At 39.3% G+C, this 20,734-nt stretch overlaps 1 protein-coding gene across 2 annotated transcripts in view; it reads right to left on the bottom strand.

Annotated features, from left to right (window-relative positions):
* The window catches only part of Rsf1 (remodeling and spacing factor 1), a 130,048-nt gene that overhangs the window by 90,447 nt on the left and 18,867 nt on the right, over positions 1-20,734 (bottom strand). For both annotated transcript variants that reach the window (XM_004656241.3, XM_045146445.1), the window contains exon 2: positions 3,278-3,369. In XM_004656241.3, coding sequence (XP_004656298.2) covers positions 3,278-3,369 — 92 coding nt within the window. The remainder of the gene's footprint in view (positions 1-3,277; positions 3,370-20,734) is intronic.

The following is a 20,734-nucleotide window of genomic DNA, read 5'->3' as shown; positions in this document are numbered from 1 at the left end:
TAGAGTAAGACCCTACTTAAAAAAAAAAAAAAAAAAAAGATGCAGTCATGGTAAAGTCTGACAGTTCCTCACAAAGTTAAAAAGGAAATGTCACAGCATGTGAATGAAATTTATATTCAAATGTTCAAAAAGCAAGACTATTCAGAGTAGCCAAAAGATAGATAGAAGCAAACTAAATACATAAACTTATAAATGAGTAAATAAAATGTGGTACAGCCTTATAAAGAAATATTAAGCATAGAAAGGAACAGAGTACCAACACATGCCCCAAGCTGAACGAACCTTGAAAATATCATTCTCAATGAAGCCAGATACAAAGGCCATGTGCGTGAATTCACTTATGTGAAACGGCAAGAATAGATAAATCCATGGAGCTGGAAGCAAAGTAGTCATTGTGAGTGTTAGGAGTGGGAAGTAGAGAGATGTTCCATCTCCTTACAGTGCTGAAAATGTTCAGGAACTAGACAGTGGTGGTAGCTGTAAAACACTTTAAATGTGACAAGTAGTAAATGTTAGTAAAAGCAAACAGGCATAAAGGATGATATGTCCCTATCTATAGACAGTATCTAAAATAAGCAAATTTATGGAATCTACTACATTAGCAGTCACTAAGACTTGGGGAAGCCTGGCTGCTTGCTACAGACTAAAGAGTTTAGAGTAATTCAAATATTCTGTGCCAGGTACTGGTGACACCCACACAACTCTGTGAATATACAAAACATTATAGGCTATTGCCAAATCTTTTGGTTGCCTATCACAACTAGATGGTAAGAACCTATTGCTGAATACGTGACTAAGAAACCAATATGGGGGCTGTAGGGATAGCTTGGCGATTAAGGCAGTTGCCTGTAAAGCCAAAGGACCCAAGTTCAGTTCCTCTGGACCGGACCCACATTAGCCAGATGCACAAGGGGGTGCATGTGTCTGGAGTTCATTTGAGGGTGGAGGCCCTGGTGCACCCATTCTTATTCTCTCTTTCTCTGTTAAATAAATAAAAATAAAATATTTTTTTTAAAAAAGAAATCAAGCTGGAACTAAGTTGGAAGCGCCCACCCTATCAGGATGCTGGAAAATCCTATACAGCTTGTTGGGTAAGAAAAGTCATCAATGGTCTTAGCTGGCAGTGGACCCTGGTACAATGTTGGTGTGTTTGTTATGGGGGAAACCGTATGTTCTTTAAGTAGACTAGAGGCCCACTCCATGGGAGGAAATTCCTGCCTGGTACTGAAAACCTAATCAAAAGGTAATGGCTCACCCAGCATGGTGGTACTCACCTTTAATCCCAGAACATGGGAGGCAGAGGTAGGAGAACACTGTGAGTTCAAGGCCAGCCTGAAACCCAAGTGAATTCCAGGCCAGCCTGGGCTACAGTGAGACCCTACCTCGAAAAACAAAAAGAAACAAGCTAACAGAAAAAAGCAGCCTATGGCTGGGAAAGTCATAAGGTCTAGGGGGGAAACTATTACTGTTGTCTGGCTAAATGGATAAATTATGCCCACCAAACTGTCCTCCAAATACTTATGTTTATACCTATATATTAATGGTACTCTCACTTTTGGTCAGAGAAGGTTCTCTTTTCAGATGGAGGTGACCACTGGCATAACTGAGCACTCATCCAGTGCTAAGAAGAAGTGACAGGGGAGTGTACAGCACTAAGTGAGACATCTCTACACATTTCCAAGTTCGGGGATCATTGTGGAAGAGGGGGTGGAAAAAATGTAAGAGCCAAGGGAAGAGAACGGGTGCTTACAATACTGTCTTCCAGACACAAAGTGGCCTTGATATTCATGACCTCACAGTCGTTGATGCTACCTACAAAAGACCTGCACAATAAAGGGGGGAAAATGACATCAAAATAGAAGAGAGACTAGTTGGAAAGAAGAAAGGGATTTAGTGGAGAGGGGAAAGGCAGGGTAGAGGGTATACTATCTATAGGTATGGATACTGTCAATAAAAAGCTAAAAGAATATTTTCAAAAAACTGAATTGGAACCACAACCATGGAACTGTAGAGTCTTATCTGATGTCTCACATTTTACAAAGTAAATGAGTCCAAAAGAGACAAAATAAATTATGCAATACCCCACACTCTAAATGATATTGAAGTTTATTCATGATATGACCAGTATTAGTATACAAGAAATTTCTATTGTTGTTTTCAGAACATTAAAAAAAGGAAAGAACAAAAACAAGACCAAAAAAAAAAAAAAAAGAACCATCAGTCAGTCAGACATGGTGATGTGCGCCTTTAACCCCAGCACTCAGGAGGCTGAGGCAGAAGGATCAGAAGTTAAAGGCCAACCTGGGCTATATAGTTCGTTTGAAGACAACCTGGACTAAAAGTGAGATTCTGCCTCAAAAAAAGATTTGAGGGCTAGATAGATGGCTTAGCAGTTAAGGCACTTGCCTGCAAAACTGAAGGTCCCAGGTTCAATTCCCCAGGACCCATGTAAGCCAGATGCACAATGTAGCACAAGCATCTGGAGTTCATTTGCAGCAGTTGGAGGCCCTGGAGTGTCCATTCTCTCTTCATGTGCCTTTCTCTCTCTCTCTTAAATAAATAAATAGGTTTTTTAGGGAAAAAAAAAAAAGATTTGAATATAAACAGATTTACATCCCTTATGCGCCTTTTAAATGTTATATTAAAACCATTTTCCAGCATCTCTTTTTAAGCACCAAAACCTTAATTTTTGTTGTTGTTGTTAGAGAAAAGGCACTTTGAATAGGTAAAAATCATTCTTTATCATTCAGAGCTCACAGCTCAGGGGGAGCATTCTTGCCTAGCATGCTCATTTGTTGGGTTCAAAATGACAACTGTTTAGCTGAGTGTGGTAAGGCAGGAGAGTCACAAGTTCAAAACTAACCTGGGTTGAATAAAAGTTTTTTGAGTCAATCTCAAGTAAAAATAAATGTATAAAAACCCATAATGAAACAAAGCAAAAAAAAAGATGGATGCCAGAGGGAGGCTCAGCAGTTAAAGGCACTTGTGTGCAAAGCCTGCCAACCCAGGGCTCAATTCCCCAGTACCCACATTAAGCCAGATGCACAGCCTGGCACATGCATTTGAAGTTTGTTTCACACCCATACTTCTCTCTGTTCTCAAATAATTATTAAAATAAAAGACTATTGCTTAGTAGCAGCAAGAAAATCATATGCATAGTAATAAACTGGATTTGACTCATTCTATAACTTCTAATGGATTACCATAAAGTTAAGATTATTAGATGCTAATATCAACCTAGAGTAATATTTCCATGAAAGACAAGTTACAAAATTACCTTTATTAAGTATTTTTCCCATCTGTCTGCTGTAACAGATTTGCCAATCTTCCTCATCAACTTCAAATGGAGCTCCACCAATTCTTTTGGTACTTAAAAAAAAGGGGGAAGGGAAAATACTGTTATAGTCAGCAAAATAAAATATTTATAAACATTTAAGATAAAAAAAGAACGTTCCCCAACCCTGAATACTTTTTCAAAACATACAGTGTTGGTTCTGTTTGTTTTTGTTGTTGTTGTTTTCTTTCTTTTTATTTTTCTGAGGTAGGGTCTCACTCTAGCCTAGGCTGACCTGGAACTCACTATGTATTCTCATCAGGGTGGCCTTGAACTCAGAGCCATCTTCCTACCTCCACCTCCTCAGTCCTGGAATTAAAGGTGTGCACCACAACGCCCAGCTTAATTTGTGAATCTCTGAATCCAAAAAGCCTAAACTACAATAAGAAATAATTACGGACCACGTTCTTACAGATGAGAGGCAATATTCATAGCTATCATTCAATGACCCTCTCTGAAAAGCACTTAATCACACAACTGAGATTTCTAGTATGTCCCTTTCATTTAGTTCTTTACTGAGATTCTAGGACAAGATATAAAGAATCAAGGAGTAAAAATATCATTGGTTAGCTTGGAAATTTAGTCTAATGGTTTTCACGTCTTCTTCAAAAACCTACTCTTGGGCTGGAGAGATGACTTAGCAGCTAAGACACTTGCCTGTGAAGCCAAAGGACCCAAATATGAATCCTCAGGAACCCACGTGAGCTAGCTGCACATGGTGGCACATGAATCTGGAGTTCGTTTTCAGTGGCTAGAGGCCCTGGTGTGCTCATTCCCTCACCCTCAAATAAATAAATAAAAATTTTGTTTTTAAAAACACCTACTCTTCCACTCTATCTCTTACCTGATACTCGTAACTTCTCTATAGCATTTCTATGGATGGCTGCCTGACAACCTTCACATACAACAAACTTTACTTACCTTCCAAAGTCCTAGGTACACTCTCTGGAAAGTTCTAATTATTACAAAAGTTAACTTTTTTAAAAAATATATTTATTTTTTGTTAGAGAAACAAAGAAAGAATATGGGCACACCAGAGCCTCTAGCCACTGCAAACAAACTCCAGACCCATGTGTCATCTTGTGCATCTGGCTTATGTGGGTACTGGGGAATCGAACCTGGGTCCTTAGACTTCACAGGCAAATGCCTTATCTGTACAGCCATCTCTCCAGCCCTACAAAAGTTATCTTTCAGGCAAATCTAACTTCCTCTACTGATTGACTCTTATTCTCTCTGTTTTAAGACAATGCTTTAAGTATCACTTCTATTAGAAAATTCAAATATTTCTCTCTCTAAAGAATAAATTAAAATATTTTTTAAAAAGGAAAATCCAAGTATTTCAAGATTGTCATCCCTCAGCCTCTCAGTTCTGACTTCAAACAACCAGGGTTCCCCTAAATATCCATAGAGTATGATCTGATTATGTTTTAAAATTATATTAGTTATACCCAAGGGAAATGCACACAAGACACATGTCTGGCAAAGTTTTTATTGCCCAGCATCCAGACATTACTATTAACCTTAGCAAAACTACAGGTACCCTATTTAAAAAGTTTCCATAATCTAATATATTAATGAAATGCTGGATACAAAACAAGTGTTTTTTTTTAACAGCAGGATTTCACTAAGTCTACTTACTGATTGTCATTATGATATACTGTGAATATCCAAGACAAAAATGAATCTGCAGTATTCTCTAACATATTTGATCCAATATTTGATAGAATACAAATGTTCTAAAGAATATTGTGAGATTAGCAAGAAATGGCTTCATTTGTTTTGTTTTGTTTTTTTCAGTCATTCTTTCAAACTTCTTATTCTCCACTGAAGCTAGTTCTAACTTGGAACAACTTTGAAATATAACATTCACTCATTCAGCCAATTTCGGTGATTATACTATTAGTAAGCAAAAAATACTCCTTGATGATTGAATGGAATTTCAAAGGGGAAAGTAGGGGGGGGGTATTACCATGGGATTTTTTTTTATAATCATGGAAAATGTTAATAAAAAAATAAATATTTTAAAAAACAATAACAAAAAAGCTTCCAATAGAAAAAAAAATACTCCTTGATGAGTCTTCTAGTGGAGTGGAATAGTCTGGGTATATGAGGTACAAGTTGGTCACAAATAAATAGACACTTATCTTAAAACCCTAAAGTATGGAGTGGGAGGGACAGTTAACAAGGATAATGCTTATACAAACAAAAACAGATGTAAATGGCTTTTAAGAAAAGTAACAGTGATTATGGAACTATAGGCATGAGCATGATGGAAGAGCCCCACAGGGCCAGGCTAAGAAGTTAGCAGTTTACTTAAAAGATTAAGCAGGAGATTGCTCTGCATTTTAGAAATACCTCAATGACTGAACTGGAGGAAGATAAAGATTTTTAAACAAAAAGCTTTTATTTGATTGCTTTAAAGATGGGTTATAGTCAGAGATTAGAAATAAATTCAAGAAAGCAGTCAACAAAGACAGAAGTCTTAGCTTAGTTAAGAATGGTACAGAAAGTAGTGAGCAAACGTGAGGTATGTTTTAGGAAACAAGTCAGCAAAACACTGTGACTGACTGGTAGTGCTGTGATGCAGTACATAAAGCCTGATGCACTGGCTTTGGTTGATGGCAATACAGTAGGAATAAAGGCAGGGAAAACGGGTTCAATTCTCAGCACCATCACTTATACCGTGATCGGTCCTTCAGGCCTAGAAGTTCAATTCCCCATCTATAATAAAAAAGGCTATGGGGCTATCTCATGGGAGGTTGAAACTGTCAAAACTATACAGAGGAGCTAGGCGTGGTGGCAAACACCTTTAGTCCCGACACTCAGAAGACAGAAGTAGGAGGATGACCATGAGATCAAGGCCACCCTGAGACTACATAGTGAACTCCAGGTCAGCCTGAACTAGAGTGTGACTACCTCGAAACCTCCCCCGAAAAAAAACTATACAGAGTGAAATACTTTTTAAAATTTTCTATCATGATTTTGAAACTAAACTAGGGTACTTTCAGTACTCACAGCTTGATTTCAAGACTACTCGCAATAGTCTTGATGATTCTCCCTTCCCGCATCTCAAACCTGTGACCTATTTTCTCAGTTTCTAAGAACATAGCTATATTTTATCACTGAAAAAAGTCTACAATCAAACCAATATCCCAAAATGTTTTCAAAGCTAAATATCCTAATAAAATGTATTCAATTCCTCAATGTCATTGGTTTTTTTAGTATTTATTTTTTAAAATTTCAGTTAGCCAAGAAATGAAATTATCTTAGTGTTGCCTCTGGAGCAGAAGTTGACAGTATCTTATGTCTGTTATGTCTGTTCTCCCCTCAGTACTTAGGATTTCCAGTGCATGCATGTCCAAGTCTTTACATGAGGATTTTCTCTCACTGCAGGAAGCTAACCCTTTCTGGGACCAGCCCTCACCAGTAACTGACAGAAGCCATATCATCTACACAGTCTCCCGGAGCTCAGTGAGTACTTAGTTCCAGATGCACACAGAGGCAGCTTAATGGATACCACCGTCTGTTTCAGTTGTCGTCCCCCCACCATCCCCAGCAATCTGACTCTGCCCCTCCTTCATTAGTGCTTCCTGTACTCTTTTCTTTTTTTAAAATATAGGGTCTCACTATAGCTTAGGCTGACCTGGAATTCACTCTGTAGTCTCAGGGTGGCCTCAAACTCATGGCAATACTCCTACTTCTGCCTCCCTAGTGCTGGGATTAAAGTAAGCAAGCACCACCACGCTTGGCTCCTGTACTCATTTCATATAAGTCTTCACATCTTGGGAAACCCAACATAGGATAACTTATTCCCTGGCACACAACTGCAATCCCTGCTCTAAGGAGGTAGAGGCAAGTGGATGAAAAGTTCAAGGTCATCCTTGGCTACAAAATGAGTTTGAGGACAATCTGGGTTACAAAAGATTCTGTCTTACAAAATAAAATACTTATTCCTACATAAAATGTTAAAAAATCTTCTGTAAATCTGTTCCCAGATTTTATATATATGGAATGCCCAAGAGACATTCAAAGATTCAAGTTTTAGGAAATCTTCCTCCTAAGAGCCTATGTCTTTTAAAACTTTCAGCCTGGGGATATGGTCTAGTGGTTAAAGGCACTTGCTTACAAAACCTGCCAGTCCAAGTTCAATTTCCCAGTACCCACATAAAGCCAGACACACTAAGTGGTGCATGTGTCTGGAGTTCATTTAGAGTGGCAGGAAGCCCTGGGGAACACATCTTTGTCTCTATGAATGTTTTAGACTGCTACTGGTCTCAAGAGTCCAAACATGTAACTCTTTTGTTAAATAAACAACTTCAAGTTAGTATTCAAAGAGTATTTTAAAAATTTCCTCCAACAACACATGTTATCTCCTCTCTGCAAAAAGTTCTCTGTACTCACAGCTTGCATTTCTTACCTGTCCATTTTCTCCTGACTCACAATAACCTAACTTTTACTGACTGAACTAAGGGAACATTTCAGACTTTGACTTAACTCAGCAGCAGATTATGTTGTTGATATGTAGAAGTATGGCCACTCTAGGACACTACTTGTCATATTCCTCTTTGTTCCTTTTTGGATTCCTTTCCATGGCTTATGCTGCTACCATACCATATCTTTGAAGGCTAACCCTATTTTGGGAATTTCATGTCTTGTCCCCACTATATCAGCCCACTGCTTCAGTATGAATATTCTATGATCTCATTATGCTAGTTAAGGAATACACTCAGGTAATAGAAAAGATTACTAAAGTGGCTTCACAAATAAATTATCAGTTTTCTCATACAGGAAATACAGGGTAATGGGTTCCCAGTTTTGGTTTAATGTCTCAACAAATCTATTATACTGAACCTCCTGAAGCTCTCAAAGATACTGCAGTATTTCCAGCTCTAACGTATGTAGTTGTCATCCAACTCTTTTCGAGCTCAAGGTTCAGGTCAGTCACTGCTCTCTTTAGAAATCATCTTTTTACCTCACCATGTCAGGATAAAGTAGCCACTCAGGATGTCCCAGCAGGTTCTCGCTTAGTGCTCATGCATCACACAGTATCACAAACTCCCACTGTGCGTAGATGTGAACCACAAGAATAAGTCTGTCTTCAGCACCTGGGACAGTACTTAGCACATCACATGCATTCAATAAACACTCAATGGAGTATCTCTAGTCTCTAAAACAAACAAATGCACTTTTTATTCATAAATATGAACTATTTTCTATCCAAAGTAACTGGCAGATTAAAAGATGAACAACTGATTCCCTATTCACCAGTTCACGGGGAGTCACTTCTGGCCTCAGCAAACTATTGATCTACTTTCTGTTCCTGTAAATATCTCTTCATAGGTTCATGCAAATGTATCACAGAATCTTTTGTCTGGATTTTTTCATTTACAATAGTTGTTTCTGAAATTCATCTGTTCTTATATTAGTATCCCATTACAAATTTATTATGATATGTTCATGAAGTTGACAGTTAGTATCCAGTTGTTTTCAGTTCTCAATAATTAATAATAAAGTTATAAACATTTGTATACAAGTCTTTGTGTAGATACATTTTTTGGGGGGGGGGAGGAGGTCTTGCTCTAGCTTAGGCTGACCTGGAATTCACTATATAGTACCGGGGTGGCCTCAAACTCTCAGCAATTCTCCTACCTCTTCCTCCCAAGTGCTGGTATGAAAGGTGTGTGCCACCAAGCCTGGCTTAGATACATTTTTTATTTGTTTTGGATACCCAGGAATGAAACTGATGTGTTACAAAGTAGATATAGACTTATTAATATAATAGGAAAAGCACATTTTGCAAAGGCAACTGTAACCATTTAATACACTCAACATTATTATATAAGAATTTCAAATGTTTCACATCCTCACCAATATAAGATATTACCAGTCAGATTAAAAGAATGTCTTTTTACTTTGTAAGATGAAGTATTACATAAAATGTCAATGTCATTGGTTGATAACACTACTCATGTCTTCTAATTCTGATTGGTTTTTCTGTAGAGCCACACTATTACTTACGAGAGTACTGTAACTATAAATTGTATATATTTAGTTATTTGGTTTAGGTTAATACATTTAAAAGCCCTATTAGTGAAAAGCAGTCAAAATTACTCTTATCTTAAATTCCCTCTGGTATTATAAAGTATGTTTCTACATAATAATATTCTAGCCAGGTGTGGTGGTTCAGGCCTTAAATTCCAGCACTTGGGCTCGTTTGCAGATAAGATGAGGAAGGACCCAAACCTGGCCTTCTATTTCTGTTTTTCATAATATAAGTAAATGGAGTTCCTAACCTATTATTATTCTATAACTTCAATATGGCTTTACAATGCCTCAAACAAAACTCCCAAAGAGAAAAATTATGAAGGATGATTATTCAACAAAAAGTGAAATGTGATTTTTTTTGTATTTATGGGGAATCTGTATAAGTTTGCCAAAAAGTCTTGAGGTTGCCCTGACCTCCACACACGGCAAGCACTACCACAGATTTGTGCACACATTATAAACAAACAAATAAATAAGAAGACAGTTATTTTTAAAAGATTGTGAATTTCATAAAGGTCAAGGAATTAAATCACCATCAATTCCAGGAATACCTTACGAGTGTTGATACAGACTATGATGATATCATTTACTTTTTGGAATTAAGATGGCTAAGTCAGGCCAAATGCTAAAACCATCTTATAACTTGAAACATGCTATCAAGTTGTTTATGGTATCAAACCCAAAATTTGTGGGAATGGGGCCAGACATGGTGGTATGAACTTATAATTCCAGCCCTGGGGAGGTGGAGAAAGAAGGATTCATGGAACTCACTGACTAGCCACTCTAACCTAATTAGAAAATTTCAGGCCATTGAGAGATTTTGTCTCAAAAACATAATTAACACCTGAAGCTGTTCTCCGGCCTCCATATGCTCATGAACACATGCACACATACATAGAAATTTATGTCACAATTTGACAATAAAAACTAGCTTATGGGTTTAATATTAGTAGTAGATGTAACCACTCATTTAAATGAGTTAAACATGAGGCTTCAAGGTGAAAATCAGCTTACCGATATACTGTTTCAAATTACAGAAGCATTCCAAGTGATTCTGAAATGCTGACAAGCTTAATGAAGGCCAAGAATTGTATTCATTTCAACACACTGGTTAAATACAGCCCTGTAAACAGTGAAAAATATTTAGCTTTGTTTTTCAATTTGATATAATAATCTGAAAACAGATTTAAGATTTCCAGAAAAATAACCAATAATTTGGTATATTTGCAACTTCATTCCCAGTCGACATAAATATGTTATCTGCCAGTTATATGAAATACATAGAGCTGCTATCTGGCATTCAACTTAGGAGGAAAATTTGACAGTGCCTCTTTATTAGAATTGTGTGTGTCCTATCTTCCCAGAGACAAATATCTCTCACATTATAATCACACTTTATTCATGCCACCACTTTTAGGCAGCACCTACATTTGTGAGGAACTATTTTCAAGAAAAAGCACACTAAAAGAAAAATCACAACTAACATATCTGATGAGCACCTCGAGAACTCACTGAGAATTACAACTCTTTCATTGAGCCAAATAGTCATATGCGAGTTTCTCAAATAAAAAGCTAAATATTGAGCCAGGCATGGAGGCACACACCTTTAATCCCAGCACTTGGGAGGCAGAGATAGGAGGATCACCATGAGTTTGAGGCCACTCTAAGATGACACAGTGAATTCCAGGTCAGCCAGGGCCAGAGTGAGACCCTACCTCGAAAAACCAAAAAGGAAAAAAAAAAAGTAAATATTATACTACTTTTTTTTTGTTTTGTTTTTTCAAGATAGGGTCTTGCTCTAGCCAAGGCTGACCTGGAATTCACTATGTCATCTCAGGGTGGCCTTGAAATCACAGCGATTCTATCTCTGCCTCCCAAGTGCTGGGGTTAAAGGTGTGCACCACTACACCCGGCCATATTCCACTAGCTTTATAATTGCCCTCTTTTATTTTTAAAATAGTATACATCAAAAGTAAAATCAATGAAGTTTTATTAGATACGTTCATTTTCTTTTCTTTAATGTTTTTTTTCAGTATCTGCAAAACTGACCTGGAATACTATATTTATTCATTCAGGTAATATCTTAGCCACACTAATGCTATACTAGCAAAATAGTCAAACAGATAGCATTTGAATGGAAAAGCCTAAAATATTCGAGATCTGAAAGTTTGCCAACCATTGACTATTTAATGTGATAACTCAAGGCAATTTAAGTCCACAATCTTATCATTTAATTTTCCTATGTTCCATCACTTCTTTTCCTGCTCCTCTTTCTCCCTTTTTTCTACAAACTGATTAAAACTTCTTTTGTATTAGCTACTTTGGAATGCACTTCCAGGCTGTGGAGATGGCCCATGGTTAAAGGCATTTGCTTTAAAAGCCTGCTGACTCAGGTATGAGTCCCCAGTGCCCACATAAAGCCAGAAGAACAATGTGGTATATGCATGTGGAGTTTGTTAGGAGTGGCAAGAGGCCCTTGTGGGACCACACTCTGTTTCTCTGTCTCTCTCACTCAAATAAATAAAAAAATACATTTTTAAAATAAATGAATTTCACCTATAGAGAATACTATATATTTTTTTTTTCACTTGCAGTACTGTAGAAGCTAAACAAATGCTCTAGTGCACTGTGTGGTGCTCACCCCTGGTCACGGTGACGCTCACCCCTGGTCACGGTGGCACTCACCCCTGGTCACGGTGACGCTCACCCATGGCCACGCTGGCGCTCAACCCTGGCCACGGTGGCTCTCAGCCCTGGCCACGGTGGTGCTCACCCCTGGCCACGTTGACGCTCACCCCTGGTCACGGTGGCACTCACCCCTGGCCACGCTGGCACTCACCCCTGGTCACGGTGGCTACTCGCGATTGTGTAATAGGCATCCTTAGCACAACATATACCATTAGGTAATATTCTGCCACTTCAAATTCAGTGCAATTGCTTTTTATATTGTTTTTATGAGTGTGTGAGAGAGAATTGGCATGCCCAGTTCTCCAGCCAACGCAATCGAACTCCAGAAGCAAGCACCACCTTGTGAGCAAGTGCGTGCTTATGTCACCTAGTATGTCTGCCTTACATAGAACCTGGGAAGTTGAACATGGGTCAACAGGCTTCACAAGCAAGTACCTTAATCATGAAGCAATTTCTCCAACCCTCAGTGCAATTCTTTACTATCATCCTTTCTACTACAGTTGTCATACATTTACTTCTATGTATTTTACAAAACCTGCAATATGTATATTTTTGCCTTACAGAATTATCTTTCTTAAAGACAAAATTAGAAAAAATGCACTTAATATTTCTCTACATGTTTATCAACTCACTCATCATTCATATACATCAATTTTCCACCTGATTCATTTCCCTCCTATATGAAGATGTTTCTCAATAGTACAGGTAAGCTAGCTCATAATAAATTATTTTTTATTTCAATTTTTTAGCTAAACTAGTTATTTATTTGACAGAGAAAGAGGGAGAGAACAAGAAAGAGAGAGAATGGGCACGCCAGGGCCTCCAGCCACTGCAAACGAACTCCAGACGCGTGCGCCCCCTTGTGCATCTAGCTAACATGGGTCCTGGGGAATCGAACCTGGGCCCTTTGCCTTTCCAGGCAAATGTCTTAATTGCTAAGCCATCTCTCCAGCCCCAAAATAAATTCTTTAGTTTGAGGAGACAGCCGAGACCAGCTGAGCAGCTCCAGTAGAGCTCCAGGCATCCTGCACAGCCTCCCACCCCCAACCCCCAGCGCCACGAGAGAGAGAGCTCTTTCATCCCCAGCAGCACAGCATCCCGCACAGCCAGTCACAACACCAGAACCAGCATCCCAAGCAACCTAACTGAGAGCATAGCTTAACAGAGAGGGATCAGCATGGGCACTTAGCATAGGGGCGATTGGAAGCCATCCCAAAAAGTAACCGGGACTACTTATACAAAGCCAGGTACATAGGCCTGCACTGGACATGCTCCTCTCACCTCCCATGTCAGGGCAGGTTATTTGTTAGATTTGATGGATATATGCTTGGTTGCTTTACCATTTTCAAATAAGCTGTATTTTGGTGTTGTCTATTATTGCCTTTGATATTTCCTGGTTTATATGGCCTTTGTCTTTTTCTTCAGTCATTTTTTGGGGAAGGGTCTCATTCAGCCCCAAGCTGATCTGGAACCCATTTCAGACCCCAGAAATCTAAGCATCCCAGTTGACAGTAAAATGGATCAAGGAGAGGACAAAATATCTAAACTAGAAGACACAGTGGCAGATCTAATACAGTCCAACAAAGAGAAAGACAAACTAGTAGGGTGGCACAGATGAGAATTTCAGGATACCCAGGACACTATGAAGAGAATATAAGAATATATCAAAAAAGATCGCTGGACGTGGTGGCGCACGCCTTTAATCCCAGCACTCGGGAGGCAGAGGGAGGAGGATTGCCTTGAGTTCAAGCCCACCCTGAGACTCCAAAGTGAATTCCAGGTCAGCCTGGGCTAGAGTAAGACCCTACCTCAAAAAAAAAAAAGATCATTCACCTCAACCAAGTAGACTTTATCCCAGAGATGCAGGGATGGTTCAACATACACAAATTGATAAATGTAACACACTATGTAAATGGACTGAAGGACAAACATCACATGATCGTCTCAAAAGATGCAGAAAAGCCATCTGATAAAATCCAACATCCCTTCATAGTAAAAGTCCTACAGAAACTGGGAAAAAAGGAACATAAATCAACATAATTAAGGCTAGTTATTACAAACATACAGCCAACATAATACTAAATGGGTGGAAAACGTGAAGCTTTTTCACTAAAATCAGGAAAAAGACAAGGGTGTCTACTGTCCCACTTTTATTTAACATAGCTAAAGTCTTAGGTAGAGCAATAAGGCAAGACACAAACATAAAAGGATATAAACTGGAAAGAAATCAAATTATCATTTGCAGATGACATGATTCTATACATAAAAGACCCTAAAGACTCGACCAGCAAATGGTGAAAGCTGATAAACACTTTTAGCAACTTAGCAGGATACACAGAAATTAGTAGCCTTCCTTTATGCTAACAAACACACAGAGGATGAAATCAGAGAATCACTCCCATTCACAACTGCATTAAAAAAAAAGTACCTTGGAGTAAACCTAACTAAGGAAGTAAAGGATATCTACAATACAAACTTTGAAACACTCAAGCATATGTGGATCCTAGCTGCAGATGATTGGGCTTCTGTGTGAGAAGGGAAAAACTCAGTAGCAGAGGCCAGTAAGTTAAAAAGGATATAAAGGGTAGAGAAAGGAAGGGAGGAGGATACTTAATAGGTTGGTATTGTATATATGTAAGTAGAATGATTGAGGATGGGGAGGGGATATGATGGGGAATGGAATTTCAAAGGGGAAAGTGGGGGGGGGGGGTATTACCATGGGATATTTTTTATAATCATGGAAAATGTTAATAAAAATTGAGCAAAAAAAAGAAAAAAGAAAAAAATCTCAGAATAAGAAAATTGCAGAAGACACTAGGAAATGAAAAAACATTCCTTGTTCTTGGATCAGAACAATCAATATTGTGAAAATGGCAATCTTACCAAAAATAATCTACACATTTAATGCAATCCCCATCAAAATCCCAATGGGTTGCAGCTAAGCGCCTGCCTGTTAAGCCTAAGGACCCCAGTGGTTCCAGGCTTGATCCCCCAGCACCCATGTAAGCCAGATGCACACGGTGGCACATACATATGAAGTTCATTTGCAGTGGCAGGAAGCCCTGGTGCACCCATTCTCATTCTCTCATATTCTCTCTCTCTCTCTCTCTCTCTCCCTCCCTCCCTCCCTCTCTCCACCTCATTCTCTCTCTCTCTCAAATAAATAAATTAATTGAAATATTGAGCAACAAAAATAAGGCTGGTGGCATCACCATACTTGGTTTTAAGCTATATTACAGAGCCACAGTAACAAAAACAGCATTGTGCTGGCACAAAGACACGCAGATCAATGGAACAGAATGGAGGACCCAGATGTAAGTCTGGGAAACTACAGCCATCTAACTTTCCACAGGAATGCCAAAAATACTCATTGGAGAAAAGACAGCCTCTTCAACAAATGGTGCTGGGGAAACTAGATATTTTTCTATAGAAAGATGAAAATAGATCCTTATCTCTCTCCATGCACAAGCATCAAGTCCAAATGCATCAAGGATCTTAATATCAGACCTGAAACTCTAAAACTGCTAAAGAAAAAAAGCAGAGTAACCCCTTCAACACATTGGCATAGGCAACAGCTTTCTGAATATAACCCCAGTTGCTCAGCAAATTAAATCACTAATCAACCACTGGGACAAATAGGTTTACCATATGACCGAGCTATTCCACTCCTAGGCATATGTCCTAAGGATTCATTTCACAACCTTAGAGATACTTGCACATCCATGTTTATTGCTGCTCTATTCACAGTAGCTAGGAAATGGAACCAGCCTAGGTGTCCCTCAACTGATGAGTGGATAATGAAAATGTGGCACAATGGAGTTCTATTTAGCACTAAAGAAAAATGAAATTATGATAGATGGACCAGGAAACGATTATTTATACCTAGTGAGGTAATACAGGCCCAGAAAGCCAAGCACTGCTTATTTACTCTCATATATGGATCCTAGCTACAAATACTTGGACTCGTATGTGAGTTGGAATAAAACTCAGTAGCAAAGCTGGGTATGGTGGTGCACACCTTTAATCCCAGCACTCGGGAGGCAGAGGTAGGAGGATTGCCATGAGTTCAAGGCCACCCTGTGACTACATAGTGAATTCCAGGTCAGCCTGAGCTAGAGTGAGACCCTACCTCGAAAAACCAAAAAAGGCAAAACAAAACCTCAGTAGCAGAGGCCAGTAAACTAGAAAGGGGCTATAAAGGAGGAAGGAGAGGGAAGGAATTAAGGGAGTGGTATTGTATATATGCAAGTAGATGAACAGATTACTGGGAGTGGAAGGCCTAAGTGAGGTCAGGGGAGGAGACTGAGTCAAGGAAGGTTGTGTGGGAGAAGGGTTTATCACAATCTAAGAGGGTATGAATGAGTTGTATGGTAACCTACTTCTTTAGACAATGGCACACTCAGAAGCCATACATTGTTACTAGAAAAAGTTCAGTGCCAGGGATGGGATATCTTCCAGTGAGTTGTTGGCCAGGGAGATTCTGGATGCCCCCAAAACATTACAGACCATTGTCAAGGCTCTTGGTTTTCCACAAGGAATAGATAGATGGTAAGACCCTACTGCTAAAGACTCCACATGCTTGGGCTGCAAGGTCACTGAGAAATCCTGCTGTAACTGAGCTGATAACCTCTTCCATGTAGACCAGCTGACAGCTGGAAAAAGTTATACTGCATGAAGCTCTATGGGAGAGAGAGAAGTCATCAGTGCAGATAAACAGTGGGCTCTACAAGTCTTAAGTTTGGCCAGCCAGGCCAAATGAGCCAACAGATGCAATAGTGGCATGTCTGTTATGGGAAAAACCAACTGCTCTCTAATTGGATTGGAGGCCTATTCTATGGGAGGGAACACATGCCTGGTACCAAAAACCTCTGCAGGGGAGGCCATGAGTCATGTCTGTTGCTCTCAAATAAATAAATAAAAATTTAAAAATATATTTATTAAAAAAAAATAAAAATAAAAAAATACTTATTATGGGTTGGGTTGGGGTAGGCTACAAGGATGGCTCAGTGGCTAAAGGTTCTTGCTTGCAAACCATGCTGGCCCAGGTTTGATTCCCCAGTACCCATGAAATAAAACTCACATGTACCAAAGGGAGTATATGTCCAGAATTCAAGTCCATTTGCAGCAGCAAGAGGCCTAGTGGGCTCATACTTTCTCTCTTTTGCCCTCTCCCTCTTTCTCTTGTGCTCTCTGCTCACAAGCAAATTTTAAAAAAAAATTTTTTTTTTGAGAGAGAAAGAGGCAGAGAAAAGGAGAGAGAATGGGCTTGCCAGTGACTTTAGCCACTGCAAATGAACGCCAGACATGTGCGCCCCCTTGTGTACATATGCGACACTGCGCACTTGCATCACTGTGCATCTGACTTACATGGGACCTGGAAGTTCCTAGGCTTCTCAGGCAAGCACATTAACCACAAAGCCATCTTTCCAGACCTAAAAATATCTTTTAATAAGACCCACTATTACTAATTTGAAATACAACACATTCTTTCAACTAACACTTCAGTGTGTACTACATGCTAGATACTGTTTTCCAAAAATAAAAGAGCATAAAACAAAATTTCTTAAGTAATTTGTTAATCAGTTCCTCACATGTCACCTTCAGTCAATCAATGTTTTAAATTTTTACTTCAAGAAAAACAGGGGCGAAGAATACAGTTCAATGATAGAACAACTGACTAGCATAAAGGAGGTCCTGCAGTTAAGCTCCAGTAAAGAGGGGGGAAAAATTAAGAGAAAGAGGGAAAGGGAAGGAGAGAGAATATATGTAAGGCTGTTATAACTCCCAAAGTAATTTTATAACATGGTCTAAACTTCCTCAGTCATAAAACTTAGATGACATCTAATGCATCTTCCCATACGCATCAGATTTTCTCCAACTTTTATGCCTTTCCCCATGCTATCCCCAGCCTGGATTGCTTTTCCAATCTTTACTCAACTCCTAAAGTTTCCATACTGACTACAATGGGGTTATGAATTCATCTGGGCAGTCACGTTCTTTTTCCTTCGTATCCCTGAGGCTCCTCAATACCCTTCACCCCGCAGTTACACTTCTATATTGTTGAGCAAGCTTCATGCAAACATGAGTGTGCAAATATGACCATGCAAACAGGAAACAAATACATGCTGTCTATAAGAGACACACTTGGGAATCACAGACATAGGGAGGGAAAAGGATATACTATGCAAAGCAGTAAGCAAAAGACAGCTGGAGTAGCTACAATACCAGGAACAAATAGGTGTTGATACCAAATTTGAAGCAAATATTGACTAGATTTCCCTGGCTCCACATTAAGATCGCTGGTGGCAAGGCCTAAAACTCCAAAGATTCTGATATAAATGGAGTATTGTAAGACCCAACCACTAGTAGTTTTCAAAGGGATTTCAGTGACTCTATTGTGCAGGGAGACATAGTTATAATAAAGATTGAAAAGCTGGGCGTGGTGGTACATGCTTTTATTCTCAGCACTCAGGAGGCAGAGGTAGGAGGATCGACTAGAGTTCAAGGCCACCCTGAGACTATACAGTGAATTGCAGGTCAGCGTCAGCTAGAGTGAAACCCTACCTTGAAACCCCCCCCAAAAAAAAAGATTAAAAACCACTGAACTACAAGGAAAAATAATATCATTTCTTTAGTTAGGGTGAATGAAAGTCATAGAAGTAGAGAAAGTTACCCCTTGAGACGTTTTTCCTTCTATGTAACAATTTGAAATTATATTTCAATAAATATATCTTTTCCATCTAAATAAAGAAACCTAATATCACTAAAACGAGGGAACCAAGTTGCCAGACCATCATTCTACCTGGATGAGACCTGGAAGGCAGTTTAACAGCAAGGCTACAACTCAGCCTTACAGACAATTACCATGTCACTTGGCTCCCCATCAGCACTGCATTATGACAATTATGCAGAACCATGGTATCCTTGAGCAAAAAAGAGGAAGAAAAAGCCAGGAGTGTCAACACAGGCCTTCAATCCCAATTCAAGGCCAGTCAGGGACTACAGAAGGAGTTCCAGGTCAACCTGAGGCTAGAGTAAGACCCTGACCCCCCCCCAAAAAAAGGAAAAAATCTAGTCCACTGTAATATCTCACTCTGTTAGCAGAAAAGCTTTAAGATTTTGCCCAATATAAGAGTGATAATAAGAATTGTGTACAGCTGGGTGTAATGGCGCATGCCTTTAATCCCAGCACAAGGGAGGCTGCAGTAGGAGGATCCCCATAAGTTTGATGCCAACCTGAGACTATATAGTGAATTCTAGGTCAGCCTGGGCTAGAGTGAGACCTTATCTCAAAAAAAAGTGTATAGGGCTGGAGAGATGGCTTAGCAGTTAAGCGCTTGCCTGTGAAGCCTAAGGACCCCGGTTCGAGGCTCGGTTCCCCAGGTCCCACGTTAGCCAGATGCACAAGGGGGCGCATGTGTCTGGAGTTCGTTTGCAGTGGCTGGAAGCCCTGGCGCACCCATTCTCTCTCTCCCTCTATCTGTCTTTCTCTCTGTGTCTGTCACTCTCAAATAAATAAATAAAAAATGAATAAAAAATATTTTTTTAAAAAAAGTGTATAAAATTAGATATACACAAAGCATACTACTGTTCCACTAATATTTTCATGCACAGGATTCAACAGACATTTAGTTGCTATATACTGATTCTAAATATACTCTCAAACATAGAAATAATGTTCTGATAGATTTCTTTTTCCAAATATTGTAATAGTCATCGGCATTTTTTTTTTCTGGAGTGTGCTAGCCAGGACTTTCTGTTTTGTAAGCTAAATATTCTCTGACCATTACTCAACTCTGTTATAGTATTGTGAAAACAGCCACAGAGGACAATGCATAAACAAATGTACAAAGCTGCACAACAATAAAAGTTTGTTTACAAAAACAGAGGAAGGACCAGAGTCTGCCTTCTGGCTATAGTTTGCCCACAACTGTACAAAACTATCAGATTAGGCTTTAATTTTCAATTGTATGTATTAATGACAATGCTACACTGAATGAAGAAATATATAAGATCTGCTTAACTGACATGGCAATGAAGGAGGATAGGAAAATGCTAGCTTTTTAAGGCAGTCTCTGGTAGGGATTGAGGCTCCAAGAGAACCAGGAGGTGCCACCTCACATATCACCTCAACCTGAAACAAAAAAAAGTCCTTGACAAAAATGAAACGTGGTCACCTGAGCTCCCAGAAGGATCGCCATGCCTTTGGCTAGAGGTTTACCACATCTGTCCTTGGAAGGGGTGGGGGGGAGGAGAGAAAGACACGACTGGTCCAAAATTCACATTCCTATTTCATGGATGTGAAATGTCCAGGTTGCTACAAAATTACCATAGTTTTCAGCCATGCTCGGACAGTGGTTACGTGTAGCCTCTTCAACATGCTGCACCAGCCTACAGGAGGAAGGCCACATTCACAGCAGGATGCTCACTCAGAAGAAAACAGCATTAGCCATCTAGACAACTTGCTGAATTTATGTTTTCTCACAGCAAGCCTTATCTTAAGTTCAGTTACTCTACCAAGACAATGTAATGTTTGGGTTGTTTTTTTTTTTTTTTTTTTTTCCTTCGAGGTAGGGTCTCACTCTAGTCCAGGCTGACCTGGAACTCACTAAGTAGTCTCAGGTTGGCCTCGAACTCACGGGGATCCACCCACCTCTGCCTCCTGAG

Source organism: Jaculus jaculus, chromosome 3 (genome assembly GCF_020740685.1).
Source record: "Jaculus jaculus isolate mJacJac1 chromosome 3, mJacJac1.mat.Y.cur, whole genome shotgun sequence".
Lineage (NCBI taxonomy): Eukaryota > Metazoa > Chordata > Mammalia > Rodentia > Dipodidae > Jaculus > Jaculus jaculus.
Note: the sequence above shows the minus strand (reverse complement) of the source record. Positions and strands in the feature narration are given on the sequence as shown.